At 39.5% G+C, this 18121-nt stretch overlaps 1 protein-coding gene across 3 annotated transcripts in view; it reads left to right on the forward strand.

The window, feature by feature from the left end:
• LOC113745798 (calcium-dependent secretion activator 1-like) overlaps positions 1-18121 on the forward strand; it is an 86812-nt gene that overhangs the window by 25516 nt on the left and 43175 nt on the right. For all 3 annotated transcript variants that reach the window (XM_027278833.1, XM_027278831.1, XM_027278832.1), the window contains exons 2-3: positions 8124-8237; positions 10989-11321. In XM_027278833.1, coding sequence (XP_027134634.1) covers positions 8124-8237; positions 10989-11321 — 447 coding nt within the window. The remainder of the gene's footprint in view (positions 1-8123; positions 8238-10988; positions 11322-18121) is intronic.

Consider the following 18121-nt stretch of genomic DNA (forward strand, 5'->3'; position numbering starts at 1 on the left):
TTAAAATACAAATTTACTGCTTAGTAAATCTGAATATTTGTATTGCTTTAAGGTGGCCGGGCCATGCTCTCCCCTGTTAAAGACTGCTTTAAAACTACAATGCTAATATAAACTAGTACTAACGTTAGCTAGTGTCTTTCACATGTGAATACATTACAAAAGAAAAAAAAACAAACTGTTGCAGAGGTAGTTCTCTTGGTACACAGACTGCTCTCTCAAAATATTTTATAACTGATTAATAGTTCTGTCAACATGCAAATTACCCGCAGAGTTTATCACAACTTACTTGGCTGGGATCTGGCTCGTGTCACGATGAGAAATTCTCGTCGAAGGACCCTGACTTGAAACATACGTTTACTACGACTCCCAAGATGCATTACGTATTACGTATCAGAGGTGAAGGGGCGTCATAAATCGTCGGTGGTCGAGCTTTATGGGTAGTGTAGGCCTTTCCGCTATCCAAAACATACGAATGAAAGTTTATTTCTCAGGCTAGAAAGAGAAAAAAAACATACTGAGGGCCACAACATGAAGCTATCTTATTGTTGAATTATGAGTGACACTTTGGCGTGTTTGTGCTGAGAAACGTTGATGATATTATTAAAAGAAATCTTTAACATAGTGTGGAAATATACATTTAATGCTTATATGAATCTTAAAGTATGTGCAGTTTGACTACTGATGCTTAAAGCTTGCTTAGAATAATGTTGAAACAAAAGGTGTTATTTTGAACTGCGCTTTGTAATGATAACAGGATGCGGCAACAGCTGCCTGGTGTTAGATAAGCTCTGTGCAGAATAGCAGTTATTGCACCACAGTGTGAAGCAAACAGGATGTGTCACTAGGCCTGTCTCTGAGAAAGGAGAAGGAGAATCCAAAACATACAAATAAAAGTTTATTTCTTAGGCTAGAAGGAGAAAAAAAAACATACTGAGGGCCACAACATGAAGCTATTTTATTGTTGAATTATCAGTGACACTTTGGCGTGTTTGTGCTGAGAAACGTTGATGATATCAATAAAAGAAATCCTTAACAAAACAGTTCCGGGCAGAGGGTCCTCGGTTGTCTAATCAGATTGTAGCTTGCAGCGTCATGTATCGCTGTGGTCGGATTGTTATTATTGGAGTGAATGGACGGCTGGAGCTCTGCTCTGAGCGTCTCTTACCAGCGCAAACGGATTATACTGGAGTCAATGGACAACCCAGAGCGTTTCATACAGACGCGGAAGGGTACCTTTTACGTCGGTATCAGACGTCAAGGGGCGTGACAAAGCGTCGGTATTTTACGCGTTGGGAATGAGAACGGGTTGTTATTGAACACCAGTAAATGTTGCATCAGAGGTATTAGCTGCAGCCGATGAGATTGCCCTCCAGACATGTTTCACCTCTATCTGAAGTTTTACACGTTGCTTTTATATGAATAAAAATAATAATCACCTGAATACCTTTTATATAAAACCACCAGGTCGAACCTCGTAACGTTTCTGTAAACGTTGATTCCTGGATTGCAGGTCAATACAATTAACACTTGGATTAATAGTGTGAGACGGAGTCCGTCTGCCACTGTTCAGAAACCTGTGGGTAACGCTGCCATATTTTATACAGTCATTGTCACACACAATCCATGCAGTCATCCAAATCCTCCATCAGCTCCATCTGTTTATACCTACAGTTTTAGTTTTGCTGCTTAAATATTAATGACTTTATCATTATATTTATATATTATGTTTATATTATATTGTTATTATATTAATGTCTGTTTGCTGCAGTGACATTACTGGGAGCATGGAAATGTTTCAAATGACTGAAAGCAGCTTTGCATCATTAAAGTAAATTGTGGAAGTTTTCAGAAATTTGCATTAAAAAGAACAAAAATACAGTTCCTTTTGTAAAAAGATGAAAAGGTTTATAGTTCAAATGAAGCAATGGTTCTGATACTGACACACATGAAAATGATTTGTGAAAAATTAAATGTTCATGTTGAAGCCTGACAGAACAATCAGAACAACTACCATTTACACTTCTCATCTTTATTTAGTTAAACAAGACTTTAATGAGAGGTGGAATACTGAAGACTGGAATACAGCACATCGACCTTCAGTTCAGCACTTCGCCAGTTTGGTGCCCTGTGAGCTGCTCTCTGTTCTCTTTTCCATCACCCATTTTGTCATAACAGAAGAAAATCTTTTCCTGTTTTATGCTTTGTACAAACCATTAGTGTTGCCTCTCAGTATGTATAGTCATTTTTTCTACCAGAGAACCTAATTTTGTAATCTAATCATTTAACTGAACACAAGCCACAAGGACTCAAGAACAGTTCAATTCTGAGGCAGTTTCTGATTCTATAGACAATGACTGAGAGCTGACTAGTGAGGATGCTGAAATGCTGAAGAGGTGGAGTAAGGAGTCAGCCAGTGGTTAACATGTCCATAGTCCCATTATGATATGCAGAATGAGCCATGTCATAATACATTTGGAGTGTGGACCTTGCTGACTGTTGTTTGATCAGAGCTTAACTACAAGCTTAATTACAGCCTGGTACAAAAAACAGTTTTGGTCTCTGTAGCTAATTTCCCCGTTCATGACAACTGTACTGAGGGTGAATTTATATACAACTCACCTGTTCACATTATATTAAGGCTTAAAGTTATGCAGAATTAAGAGCATGGCTGCTTTGATTGACAGGTGGATGCAGTTACAGGTGGCTTATTTGAGCAACCAGGCTTCATCCAGCCCACCCCAGATCCACATCTTTGTCCATTTTTGGATTAGCTGATTAGCCATGGTAAAGCCTAATGCAGTGACTGATTAACCAATAAAAACATTTTCAAGCATGGAGAAGCCATCAACACGTATTTGAAGAGTTTCTTTCAAAGAGGCACTTATTCCAACTCTGAGTGGTGGCCCTGACAGTACTTTAATTTACAATAACTTCAATAATCTAATAATTATTATTTATTCAATAATAAATGAAAAATGCCTTTCAGAAACCAGACATAGCCCACACACTGACACACATGTATCCACGCAGATACACCTACACATACAGACACACACACAGCAGTGTTTTCTAGCTCTCAGATGGCAGGCATAGCCACCGGTCGTCCTCTCACACCAGACACTGTGACGACACACCATACTGCTGTCTCTCTGTCTATCTGCCTGTCTGTCTGCCTGTCTGTCCGCCTGTCAGTACAGATCGACTGCTCCTGGAACTCAATCATGGGTGTAATGAGAAAAACTGGATACTGTGTTCCAAGCTGGTGTCCCATTCATTGTAATAAGTTGTTTATTGGGTGAATATTCTGAAAGAAAGCAAGACAAAAGAAAAAAAAAACGTTGGGTGGGTTTGTCTCTATGTGTGCCACTTTTCACATCACACAGACAATTCATTGATCATATAAAGAAGAAAGAAGTCAGACACAGCAGGAAGGTGCTCTTAGTTCACTCTTCATTCTCATAGTAGTTAATGAGGGACACTTCTGTCCTCTGTGTCTGCAGTGTCCTTCTTAACTATCCATATTTCTTTCTTTACCTTCAGTCTTTTGTTACTCACTTCTCCCGACTTCTTTACTTTCGTTCCTTTTGGTGCTTTCCTCTGTAATCTAGGGAATGCTTCTATTTTTCATCTTCTCCCATGCTGTTTCACTCTCTGTCATCTCTTCCCTGGAGTGGCAGTGGTAACAGAGCGTTATATTATAGCAGATGCGTCTTAACATGCACAACTGGAGTGGAACAATATTTTCAGGGAGGAGAGTATTGAGCCCAAGACTGGAAGCCCTGAGGGGGAACTGGTTCCTGCATGCTCCTATATGTGCTATTGTGCTCAAGATTGACTGTATTTGTGGCGAATACAAAACATAAAAAACATCATGTCCCTTCAGTCTGCATGTTTGATGACTTGAAAACTCATTAGCACTTATGAGTTTTTAAATAAAACTCATAAGTGTTTTATGCGACATATTTTCTATTGGGGGGTCTGGAGGCCCTCCCCCAGAAAATTTTGTATTTCTTAGATGCAGTTTCCTGCATTCTAGTCAGTTTTAGGGTGACTTGCTAGACATGGCAAATCCTAAATCCCATCTGATTCATAGCTTGCATTCTCAGTTGCATGGCCTGCACAAGACAATACTATTTATCGGAAAGAAACAATAACCACTTAACTATGGACATCTAGAGATTATCATGTAAACAACAATGGCAAAATTGAGAAGACAAATTACTTCATACTCATGGTACTTGTAAATCTTTTTGTAATTGTTATCTATTAAAACCTCAGCAAACATTGTAAATGAATATCTGAATCTTCTTATGTGAAGTAAAGTCCATTTTTATTTCAAATGCAAGAACAAATTTAAAAACAGCATCTTCCAAATGTATTAATATAAAACATAAATGTAAAATGAGACTTTTTTAACTTGAGGTGGCCAGACAGAAGAAAAAAAAGATAACTGTAGAAAGATGGACTAGTCAAAAGTAAAAGTCTATGTAGACTAAGACAATGCAGACAAATATATACAGAGGTGGGTAGATAACCAATAAGATAAAATAAACAACAGTGATTTATATAGCAGACAACTGTTGCTGCTGCTGACTGTCAGCTGTAGAAAACAGCAGTGGTCAAGTCAAGTCAGTTTTATTTCTATAGCACATCGACTTCCAGGCTGATGATATCAAAACTAACATGAACCCGAGTAAGCTATCTTCATAGATAGAAAGTGTAAGCTAGACTCCAAACTAGCATTCATTATTAGCTGTGTTGTTATTGCTATGTGGGTCCACAAATTAAATGAGCCTACATGTTGGTAATTGGTTGTATGATAGGCTCATAAAAAGCCTGACTGATGACTTTTGACTTACCTTCTCAATTGTTGTTCCTTGCAATCTTAAAACCGAAGTTCCTTAGGTCCAGCTGTCCACTCCTCTTGGCCATGATGCCATTCTTTTGGCGAGAGCCAGGTTATAAAAAAACGCCTCCCGACTGAACGTGCCGTTCCTCGGTCACGGTAACCTACTATCACATAGGTAATAGGCTGATTATCATAAAGCCACCCTAAATGTCAACTGGTAATTCTATTTCCAGTGTTATAGAAGTAAGTTCCATATGCATTGATAAAATGCCACAAGGGATGGAAGAAGGGATGACCATTTTAGAAGAGGGATGATTTCGACCATTTTTTCCCCCAGGGGGGATGCCATACTGGTTATCACCTGGAATGACTCGATGAGTCTTGAAGTTGAGTTCTTGTGTATACTGAGCACTCGCTACCTGCTTTTCTTCACTCTACTGTCCAACCAACCCTAACCATCTCAGTTGGGTTTAGGTTGGGTGATTGTGGAGGTCATGTGACACACCACACTCCTTCTTGGTCAAATAACCCTTACATAGCCTAGAAGTGTGTTTGGGGTCATTGTCCTGTCGAATAACAAATTATGGTCCCACTATGGCATGTCGCTGAAGAATACTATGTTATATTTGTTTTTCTGAAGACAAATGAAGGAGTAATTAAAGCAAGGGAGACATTAGACTGAGCTACAGTCTACTCAGCAGCTGCACACATTTTTTCCTGACCTTCTCTTTAACAATATTTAGTCATGCACTGATGTAGTATGGATAAACTGTGGCACACAGCTGGCTCTGCTGTAGTTCATCTCAACTTTGACCCTTATTAAGGAAGCTGTAATCTCATACCACTTCCTCTGCTGCAGTAACCATAGTAACAGTTACCAGTGCTGCAGACAGGAACTGACCAATGGGTGTGGCGTCTTCAAGCAGGGAGGCGGGCTCTTATTGGCCATTTCACCATAGTGCTGTTGTCTTTGTTGAAGGATGATTCACTGTTACATTTTATATTATTGTGAAACTAAATCATGTATGAGCCTCACTGTGTGTCTGTGGTTAATGATGATTGTAAGTTGTAATTGGGGACCATGGCACAGTGGGATCCAGACCATCACTAACAGTACAGACAATGCAGGTTTTATTTCAAATGTTATAGTACTTCTTGAGATGTGTGTCCAGTAGAATGTTTCTCTCTAAAATCATACTATCAGTATTCTTGATTGATTTTATGTATTTGTTTTGCATTCTGTTAGTGACTTTTTTCAGACCAACACTCTGTCTCCATCGCAGAAAATGTTTCATACAGAACAAAGTGAAAACTCTCCACAGACCTGTACACTGAACACTGTCGTCTCCTCTCTGACTGTGCTACATCAGCTCAGCTCACTGTGATTGTTTTCAGTCTGAATGTGAACATCAACATCAACATGTGTTTGGAGGTAATTTGGGGATTTGAGGGTTTTCTCAGTCATTTGTAGTAAATCAGTGGGTATAACGTCTTTACTCCTGTAGGGTTTGTCATTAAGCAGATGCTGTCAGCAGTGCTCTCTCTTGTCGTCCTCTGTTGACTGCTCTCACCACAGCAGCCTTATTGAAGCATGAAGCTTCAGTCTGTTTCCCAGTTCATGCTACAGTAGCTTTGGTTGTTTTTTGGGCATCTCTGTAACCAACATCGTACAATGAATGTCTGTGTGAAGGTCTGTAGAGGGAGAGCACTTGTACACTACTACAACACATGTGATATAATGTGTTTGAGCTCATGGCCTTCAGCGATCAGAATATAGTTTATGATTCATAAAACACCATTATAATGCTCCAGTAATCACAAAAGTTAAAAGAAGCATATAAATATTTAATAAATGGTTTATAACACATCATGTGTACAAAATGTTTGTGTATATATTTGAAAATAACTATAACTAAAACAAAAAATAAATATTATCAACAAAGGGTTGCAGGGGCAGGAAAGAGCCACAGTTCGGATTCAAAACCGTGGGCTTCTGCAGCAAGGACAGAGGCTTCACACATAGGGCGGCAGCTCTACTGAGCTAAACACTGTCCCAAATAAAGGCAGTTTTTAAACACCTACATTTGTCCTTATATCTGCTTACAGTGAATCATGTATTTTGTAGAAGCACTTACACCCTTATTATACTCTTATATAGTGCTTATAAAATAAGGGGTTGAAGTAAAGTATTGGGATGTCGTATGTTAGTGAAAGATTTTTCAGTCATCCACCTGTATGAGTTGTCAAGTCCCTTTTTAAACAGGCGTGTTGCGGGGTTCTCTTTCTAACCACCTCGATGTTTCCAAAAAATCCAGGCTTAGTCGGAAAAATTGATGTTTCTGATTTATTGCCCCACCTTCACCAAGTGCAAACAGTGCCAATCTTTACAAATACAAAAAAAAAGTGAATGAAACAAAATACTCTATATACTAAAAATGTGTTCTTCAATAACTCAACTTTACAAGAAAACCAATATATTCTGATGCTTAATCGCTGTTACCTCCTCTGTATAACTCCATTCACTCAGCAGGGCCCAGGCAGCCCCTTTTATAGTCGTAGTCCCTCTCACTAGGTCTAATACATTAAAAAAAAAATAACACAGACATCTTTTTCTTATTATAACACACATTTTCTCCACACATGACCACAACAAACATTAGACAGAAATTATGTGAGTTGTGTGTCTGTGTGTATGTGCTGCATGTGCGCGGCTGCAGTCAGTGACGGAGCTGTTCCGTCACAAGGCGTCAAACTGATGACCACAGTATTGATCACAGTGCCTGTACTTTTCATTAAACCATAAACAAACGGTAAATGTGCGCTGTCTCACTTCAGATAGGCCTTTCTCCTTCATGAACTATAACCACAGGAGTCAAAGCGAGACTCTGACTAGACTATTACACGCTAACAGCTGGATCTAAATCTCTTAGCCTTCCCTTTTCTTATATTTAGAATATTTTTCAACCATTACTTTTGCCATCAGTGCAGGTACAGGCAGAAAACTCTGGATTATCTTGACATTCACTGTTTTCCAAACAACCATATTGCCTTGGATCCATACTGTAGCATCTAAGGTTCTCTCTCCATGAAACACAAACAAAATGTATTTAATTGCAGACCATCTCAACAAATACATTTTACTGAGCTCATATACTTTTTAATTTATTTACTTTGTTTTAAAAATGATAGTTTTGTTTTTAGTTTTTATTTGGAGTTGTATTTGTGTGTCTCTATAACTACCTATTTGTCTCCTGTCTGTTAATGTCTCCTTCAGATCAGTAAGCAGCACCTGCAGACAGTCAAAGAGCGTTTCCAGGCTTTCCTCAACGGAGAAACTCAGATTGTGGCTGATGAGGCTTTCATCAATGCTGTCCAGAGCTACTATGATGTGAGTGTGTGATCTGTTTCATGGATATTTCACTATTTTGGAGTTTACCAAATGAATATTTAATGTTATCTTTTTTAAACTTTTGTTTGTCACCCATTCTACATTATTATTTTTAAATGTCAAATATCTGCAACCTTTATGTATTTTTAGATTTCTAATACAGTAACATTTGCTAGTTGTTGCGTTCCCCTTGTGCGCCTCCTCTGGTTTAAAATGAATCTGCCCATGCAGGAAAAGCAATAATGGGGTGAAAAGTATCCAAACCTCAGCAGAGAGAACTTGTCTTGGCTCTGATAAATGATGCAGAGCGTGCACCGAGCTCCTCAGGGCAGTCTTAATAATGTGCTCCCAGACACCCAGGATTCAGCGGGCTTGATCCACCCAGAATAGAAGACGGAAATAAAATGTGCGAAAGAAGAGCCAGTGTCTTCTATGCAGCTCTACATAGTCTGGTTTGCACTGTTCATTTACAACGTGACATTTGACATAAAGTATACAAAGTGACTCACAGTGAGCAAATCTCTCTTCCACATTACAAGAAGCCAATAATAAGTCAAAGATCAGGGCTGTGTGTTGTTTGTTACTGTAAACACAGAATAATTAGAGACACAATGTGGTTATTTATTTGTACATTAAACCAAAAACTGCATTTTTCACAAACCTGAACCTAAACCTTACATCACAGTTTAGCAATCTATCATAATTACAAATAATGTCTGCTGAGCTGTATGTGTGTGTGTACATACTAAAAGCTGTTGGGTGCTAGAACAAAACAAGGGAGTGCATCTGTGTTGGTTTGGTGGTGCTGACACATTGACTGACACTTCCTTATCAGTTAATGTGGCAGCACAAGCAAGCCAAATGAGACCAGTGTAATATTTGACAGATGAAGCTTGTGGCACAGGTTATCCAATTCAATTAAAACCTAAAGCTCTCAGCTTGGCTTTAGCCTCAGGCTAAAACTGACGCAGTCAGACGGAGAGATAGGACATAGACAGAAATAGAAAGAGAGGAAAACAGAGACAAAGGGTTATAAAGAGCGGGGCAGTGTCAACAGCAGGTGGCAGGAATTTACCACCCATCAATCACAAGCGTGTATGCAGTCTTTCAAATATGAATCAGCTTTCAAGCAACACAAAAATGTTTAGTTTGGGAACATTCAAATTTGGCTTTGTTTTTGATTGATTGGCAGAATGGAGGGGAATGGAATTTCATCTGTGCTTTGAAAATACATAAGAAACAAAACAGTCCATTCTCCTCACATTTAAAGCATGAGAGCCTGCCTCTCCAGTTTGAACTGGCCTATCAGGTCAAAGCTCTAGAATGGAGGGTCACCAAGTTATCAGGTCTTATTTCATTCTTCAACATGTGAACAAAAATACTGTATGTTCAAAATAAATGATCTGTACACCATTCAGCATTTATCTTAATTAGTTATCATTTCATGACACATGCAGTATCCAATCAAATCTGTGAACCTGCCTGCTTATACACCACATGAAACCACTGCTGTTGAGGTGCACTTTCTCATTAAGACAAAGGACTCAAACACTGACAGGTTATGATTGGATTACATCATGTCATGTCATGTTTTTTAAGAAATACCTTATTTCCAATGTCCAATTCTTTCTTTTCCAAAGAAACAAAAAAGAAGAACAAAGAACATTGTGTGGGAGAACAGACATCTTTCTCAACAAAAATGACTCAGCATGAGGGAGTTAATGCTTCCTTACATGTCACTTTCTAGAACCCTGTACCCATGATTCTGACTAATGCATAGACCTTACTGTCAGTAGTTTTCTACTGAGTCTCTATTCAGACTGTGGACATTGCGATTGCTTTTTAAATGTGAATTTTTCAATGCTGTGAGCAATGCTGTTGTTTGATGTTTTCTAATCACTCTTGTGGTCAGCTCTTGTTATATAATTGACACATTTGCAATGTATTGTTCAGTTTATTTATCAGACATGACAGAAAAAGTGTTTCCATTAGTGAATGACCACCTGAAAATAAGAATTGTTTTGTTTTTGGTACGATAGAATGAACCTTTTTTATTTACAGAGCAGGTCCTCTTCCACAGACTCCACTATGTTTCTACAGTAAGACAGAGTGGACACACAAAACAATGGCTCTATAGGACCTTATGCTTGGAGGGGAGGGTGAGGCGAGGGTCAGTCTGCAACCTTCACTAGATATCACTAAATCCCACACACTGGACCTTGAAGCTCCAGTTAAAGAAATGAGTTCTTTCAGACAATTTAAACAAAACAACAAAACGTACTTTTACTTTACTGTGTCCATGTGTCCATGGAGATGCGAGCGAAGATGCAATGCAGAAATGAGTGGGTCTTTATATCGCAATGTGTAACTGCAGCAAGTTGCATGAGTGTTACATTACAAACACCACAAATTAAAGATTTTCAATATGTTTCAAGTAAAGTATGAATGGAAACAAAAAAGTGTGAAGGGCTGCAGTGCACTGCAAGTAGTGGGAATTTTAGCAACATATAAATAATTCTTGTGAGTTGTACCACTGTGAGGATGGAACTCACTCAGGGGCATACATTGGTGGTGTCAGTCTGTTGCTGTGTTGCTGCAGTTTTAGAATCCTGTAATCAAGATTCACCACCAGAGTTTCAGACACACACACACACACACACACACACACACACACACACACACACACACACACACAAAAAAAAAAACAACAAACAACAAACAAGTAATCTGTCAATTCAAAACTGATTACAGGTCTTCCTGAAAAGTGACCGTGTGTCCCGGATGGTGCAGAGCGGTGGCTGTTCAGCCAGCGACTCTCGTGAGGTTTTTAAGAAGCACATAGAGAAGAGGGTGCGCAGCCTGCCTGAGATCGATGGCTTGAGCAAAGAGACAGTGCTGAGCTCCTGGATGGCCAAGTTTGATACCATCTACCGAGGTGAAGAGGACCCGAGGAAACACCAGCAGAGAATGACGGCCAGTGCCGCCTCCGAGCTCATCCTCAGCAAGGACCAGCTGTACGAGATGTTCCAGCAGATCCTGGGCATCAAGAAGTTTGAGCACCAGCTTCTCTATAATGCCTGCCAGGTAAGTCCTCAAACAAATATTTCATTATGAGGTATGTGCATGACTTGTCTGTGCATATTTTATGAAGCTGTGGTGGGTGGCAGAGGCAATTAACATCTGTGAAAGTAAGGCTGTAGCACAGGAACATATAGTCCCATTCTTAATCCTGCCTCCAAAGGTCTGCATGGCTCAGGTTTTCTTTCCAGCCAGGGAATCTGACATGTGGACAGATATCCAGAGGTCTGGAACCAGGCTGCTCCTGGTGACATTGCACTGGATTACTATTAATTTTTTAGAGAGAAATGTTTGTTGAAATGTTTTAATTTAACATTGATTTTACAGTAAAAATCAAATAAATGGAACAGAAAAAATGGCTACACACCAACAGGCCCTGTCTGTGGACTGTGCACAAAAGAGTTATAGAATACACTAAAGGAAAGAGAAAACCCTAAAAGCACAATATGTCCTTTTTAAAACATCTCCAATTTCTTAATGTGCAGAATAACATCAGGTGTATGGAGGCTTTGTCAGCTTTTAGTGTAAACTGAAAGCAGTCCGAGCATGGAGGAGGAATAAATGGTAAATGGTGAATGGACTGTACTTATATATCTCCTTTCTAGTCTTCCGACCACTCAAAGCTCTTTACAGTACATATCTCATTCACCCATTCACACACATGCATACACTGATGGCATTGGCTGCCATGCAAGGTGCCAACTGCTCATCAGTTTTAGGAGCTAACCATTCACACACCGATGGCACAGCCATACAGGCTTGTATGCATAGACTATCCAATGTTTAAGTGCCAGGTATTGTATCATTAGAAAATGTGGATGGGTGGAAAATTAGTTATTAACATATGCAGAATGTAATGAGGATAACAAGCAGAGAGCTGGGCTGTAAAGGCAGATTGATGTGGTAATAATGTGTCCAGTCCGTCTGCAGCTGGAGGCTGGCCTACAGGTACTCAGCTAGTCTTTTGTCAGTGCTCACCCCATAACTGGAAAGACTGTTGGGGGGTGAATCCTGCTCACTGCCAGAGTTCCTTAATCCTTTTATCTTTCTATTCCCTCTACAGTTTGACATCAGTGGAGGGTTGATGTCTTAGAGTACAATATGTCCACTGTAAGTCGACTAAATCTGAAAACACATCTTTTACTGTTTTTCACCCTGTGCCCAGACTAAGCAGAATTTTTCATACTCAGAAACAGTGCTTTTTGAAGGAGCAGGTGAATCTGAACAATCAGCCCATCCATCCATCCATCCATCCATCCATCCATCCATCCATCCATCCATCCATCCATCCATCCTAACTCCTAGCTGTTGCCTCCACAACAGACGTTTGAACATAGCCCACTTGGATTCCAGGTCCATCTTCTGGAAAACATGAGAAATTCCTGTGGAGGTGGACTGGGACCTCCGCCAGATGTTCCCAATTCACCCGTATTACACATTTGGGTTCACCAGGTCTGTCCAGCAGCCTCCCCTGTCATCAGTTTTTGGATCAATGTGTTCTAGGGCCAAGTACGCTGAGTGTCAGACCGCACCCCAATGGTCAAGGCCCAACTACAGAAAGTTGCCAGTGAACTTTCCTCCCAGGTCTGGCTCCAAGAAGAGCCATCATATAGAGCCATCTGGCTCTGTTTGTCCCTTTTGGACCAATGTGTCTTAAGAGACCCTACAAGGAGTCATATCTCCCAGAGTCACAGGGATACATTAACCCCACCACCATGATAAGGTGGTGATGTTAGCTTAGTGAGGTAATGGTCCTTAGTTTGATGATGAAGCAATTAGCCAATAAAATGTTAAAAACTGGCATTAAAATGTCCACCACCAGTTTCAAAGATATTTAAAATAAAAAGAACAAATCTGCACTTTTGAGAAGCTGGAACCAGCTTAGTGTTGCCATGTAATAAATAAAACATTCAAATTGTCCTGACCTTCAGTTGGCACATGGCAGCAGATCTGAAGTTTCTGGTTGTCTTAGAATGTTAGGACCTGTAAAAGGCCATAGAAAATAATCTGTGTTGTGAATTAAAATAATATTTAATCTGCAAGACAATCTCTGAAAATCAACACTTTTTGTCACATAAGCAACAAATATAGAAAACAGATACAGAAACCTAATATAGTACAGCTTCAACACTCAAGCTTTTTCTATAATTAATGTGACACAATGAACTGTGAAATGTTTGTAGGCATAAACTGAAAGGCTTGTGGGAGGAAATACTACATTCAAAATATGGCAAGAGAATTGACGACTGAAATGAATGCTTTCCTTTTTAATACTACAAACTGTTAGACTTTAACATTGAGAATGCCAGATTTGGTATTTGCTGTTGCTATCTATACACTTTACCTGGATACAGTCAGAAGGGTGTTATTTCTTGATGCTGTGTATACTGCACTGCCAGCCAAAAGAGTTTTTACAAAAGTAACATGGTTAAGCATGACTGGACAAGAGAAAAGTGCTGTGGATGATATCATAGTAGCTCATCCTGACAAGTGAATCTTCCCGTAATCTCTATCTTTAGCCTTGAAAGTCATCACAAAGACTGCTTATACATAGTTTACTACCAAACTCTCTGCAGACACTTGTAGCAAGTCACAGCTGTGAGACAGAACAGTTGCAAACTGCAGTCACATTTCTTAAAATTCATAGAGCATAGCAAAATCCAAAAATATGATACAGTTTAAGGTTAACTGTCTAATGGATTCATTTTGTCACCACATGGTACAGCAGTGTCTTTGGAATCTTATAGTACGTTCAACAGGTGTTATTTTCTGACCACTGTTTTTATCCTGATATAACCTAAAAACCTCTTTCCATCTCAGACTGAGGAATAAAATGGAAAAAAAAAATTTCTTTTCTCCACTTGTCACGGACAATTGCTTTTTCTGGAGTAACCACTTTGAATTAATGAGCTGTAAGCTGAGAAATCTGCTGCAGTCTGTTGTAATACAGATCTGAAAGGAGATGTGGGGGAAGGGATAATAGAAGGTCTTGTTGGCCATTGTGGGGCTGTTACTATGAATTTGTGATGCTGCTCTGCAGTCCTGATTTAGTTATCTTAATATATGCTATATTTTTATTCTTAAGTCCAATCATACATACGACTGTCCGAAAGGCTTTCTTACACTCTGGATCCATCCAACAACTATGCAGTGTTCTTATTCACCACGTGAGCCTGATCTTAGGCCAAAGACGTACTTAGCTACTATGAATTGTAAAATAATGTGTGGAGCACTTATTTACATTTTTAATGTCAGCCATACAGGTGCCAGTGAGCCTTTACTGAGGTGGACCGTTATTATTATTGAGCTCAAAATACTTATTAGGTGTAATGTAATTAACATGACATGACAAACTACTCTTATTTTAGATAACGAACCAATGAAATTACGGTACCAACATCATCACCAAAAAATAAGTCATATCAAGCATTAAAGGAAGAGGATCATTGATGTCTTAGATAAAATTAACATCAACAGTTGGTCTTTAGTCATCATCTATTTATAAAACAAAGCCTACATCTCAAGTATGGATTCAAAATATCAGTCATATGGAGGTGAAAGCCAAGGTGCAGCCACACTATAGGGCTTGTCGAGGATCAAGAGCAGGAGAGAGGACAGAAATGAGACAGGGCGGTGGTGTGTGAGGGGGTGTAAAATGGAAATAGAGGAGGATGAGGCAGTTGGACTGTTTAATTTATTGTTGGTGATTAGAAGGAGGCAGACAGGAAGGGAGGCCCAGGCATTACAAGAAATGAGCCGTTTGTTTTCCAGTTATCAGTGCTCAGAGTAAATATTGGCTTCTTGGTGTAGGAGCTGCACTCTGTGGTTAATAACTGCCAATTAAAATCCAACAGCACCAAGCCATGGTTAAATAACTAATCTCACTCAAGACATATGATCACTTTGTAAAAGAGCGTGCACTGATGGAGTGGAGATGGCGATGATTTCTGAGTCTTCAGTAATTCCACAATATGTAAAGCCTTCTGAAAGTACTGACAGGTGGCTTGCTGAGTTTAAAAGATGATGCCAAGTAACTTCTGTACAAATATTTCTTATGTGTGTCTAACTCATCCAAATCATTTGCACAGGCTATCAATGCAAACCCACAGTACAGTGTACGAGGTAATCCCATAATCCACATTGTGATCTTGGAAATCCCTCCACTTAACGAGATGTTAAACCATCCCTTGCCACACAAGCGTATGTCTTGACTTTGGTGCTATGCAGCAAGCTAATGTAGAGTGTGTATAACCTGGAGATGACGCTGGTTGGTCATGGCAGCTGGAATGGGATTTGTCCCCTGCTGCCATCTTTTGCTGCCTGCGGCTGGGGTCGGATGCTTTTGAAGAGCCCCCCCCAAATGTGTTTCAAAGCAAAATGTTGCAGCCTTCATTAGTGGACTGCTGTCTGGCCCACGCACAAGGAGCCAGATGCTCTCTTCTCTATAGATCAACCCAAGAAACATGCAAATGAGGCTGATCATGGTGGAAGGTGCAAAAAGTCTTGATTTTAACATGTCATTTTTTTGATGTACCGTGGTCCCTCGTTTATCGCGGGGATACGTTCTAAAAATAACCCGCAATAAACTAAATCCGTGAAGTAAGTTTTACTATTATTCTACATGTTTTAAGGCCGTAAAACCCCTAACCACACACTTTTATACACCTTTTTACACGCATTTTGTACAGTACTCTCTTAGTTAATCAGGACGCAGAACACAATGCGCATTCATACTGTACAGTACACTGTAAAAAAAAGCATGCAAAATTACACTAAAAAAATCCGCGAAACAGCGAGTCCGCGAAAAGTGAACCGCGTTATAGCGAGAGACAACTGTATTAATTCATTTTAAGACTTCATTAACTACAATAGTGATATAACAGGAAAGGAGAGAGTGATGCATTAAAGGACATTTATGGTCGCTGCACTTAACAATCAACAATGGTGAGTGGATATACTAAAGATCTATTCAAAAACTTTATTTCCACATCCTCCAACAACTTTTTCACCTCACCTCTACCTTCAGGTGAATGGAAACATATCTACTCATTGTCTCATATCTAGCTTGAACCTGCAGGGTATTTTCACAACCGTGTTTGAAGACATTCTGCTGAGTTGTATGTGGGTGTAGCTACACTGCAGCTCATCTGTCTGTAAATCTAGTTTTCATTTAGCGTAGAAAATAAATTCACCTTAGCAATAACTGCTAAAAGGACAAGTTAAGTAAAAAAATGCAGTGTGTTGTTCATAATGTGTGTATTATGTGGCTTTCTGTGAGCTACATGTATGTTGCAGCCGTGTTGTTTGTACCATTAGTTCAAACAGGGATGTGAACACCCCAGAGCAGCAAATGAGATGATTGCTCTCTAACAAACTGCACACATCATATAAAGAGCAGCGGGGTCAAAAAGAGAGGCACATCTCTTTTGATGAATGTGCCTTTGGCAGTAATGATGGCTGGAGCTGGGAGACAAATTGAATTGTGGGCCATCGTAGCGGATATGTAGTGAGGGAAGAAGAGAGTGGGTGTTCTTTCCTTTTTATCAGATGGGTTTTAGCCATTAGGTGTGTGGTGGAGTCAGCAGCCACTGAAAGCCTGTAACTGGTCACAATAGACTGGAGACAACATGCAGAAAAGCATGGTGAAGGCTCAGTCAGCCCATGAATCCACTGAAAAATAATCTAAGTGTTCAAACCCTGACAAATGAAACCAGAACTGTCCGCATGGATAAATATCAGCAGCTGTAAGAGAGAGTCATTATTCTTATGTTCATTTATCCTTTAATCATCATTGATCAAGTAAAAGTATCATCACAGGGGCTAATAAAACAGGTCAACAAAACAAACCCAGCTGTGATAGTGTGTATATTTGCAACAGTTTATGATTCTGATCATTCGTTAAAAGTCATCTTGTTTCCAGCTCATCAAATGTGCAGCTTTTTAGTTTTATATCATTACAAATGAAATATCACTGGGTGTCCTTCTCTTCCAGACTTCACCTACATTCTGTATGTAAGCAAAGTATTTTTAAAATAATAATTGGATTGACTAGACTGACCTGACATAATCATCTGATCAAATGTCTGAGTATGACCTAATGTTAACCTCTAGTGGCAGTCCTATGCTAGAATTTATCTTTTTAAAAGTTTAGTTAACAAAATTCTCTCAAATTGACACTGTGAGGTATAAGTGCCTGTGCAGCCACAGCATTCACACACACTGTGCAACAATTCTGAGGAGGCAACAGGACTCTGTGAACTTTTGCTAAATCCAATTTTAAGTCAAGATGCAGTTGCAAAGGCTTTGCCCTTTTGTCCATAATTTTCCAACAGTGTTTCCCATTTATCTGAGTGACACGAGATGCAATTGCAGATGTGAGCCTGTCATTATCTGCAATTTTCAACAGCTTTCTCCACTTTGTAAGCTCCACTTTTTCTCTCATTCTGTGTCAGTCTGTAAATTCTCTCCCTGCTTGCTGTTCATGAAAGGTAACCAGGCAGGGTAGGACATGTATTGCGGTTGATAATCAGTACAAGCACACGGTATTGCTGTGAAACTCTTGTATTCCCTGTGCATATTTGCTCTGATAACACAAATGACAGAGGAGAGACCAAATAACCCACGGCTGTGCTTCATCAAAGAACTGCTGCTGGTCAAACAGAGGCCTGGAACACTTTGAAGCATATCTCCACGGTTAAAGCTCTGTGTTTGACCTCGCTGTGTGTGTGTGTGTGTATGTGTGTGTGTTTGAGAGAGATATGAAATGTGTACTGATCATGACATATACCTCAAAGTCATTCTTCAAA

This window comes from Larimichthys crocea, chromosome VI (genome assembly GCF_000972845.2).
Source record: "Larimichthys crocea isolate SSNF chromosome VI, L_crocea_2.0, whole genome shotgun sequence".
NCBI lineage: Eukaryota > Metazoa > Chordata > Actinopteri > Sciaenidae > Larimichthys > Larimichthys crocea.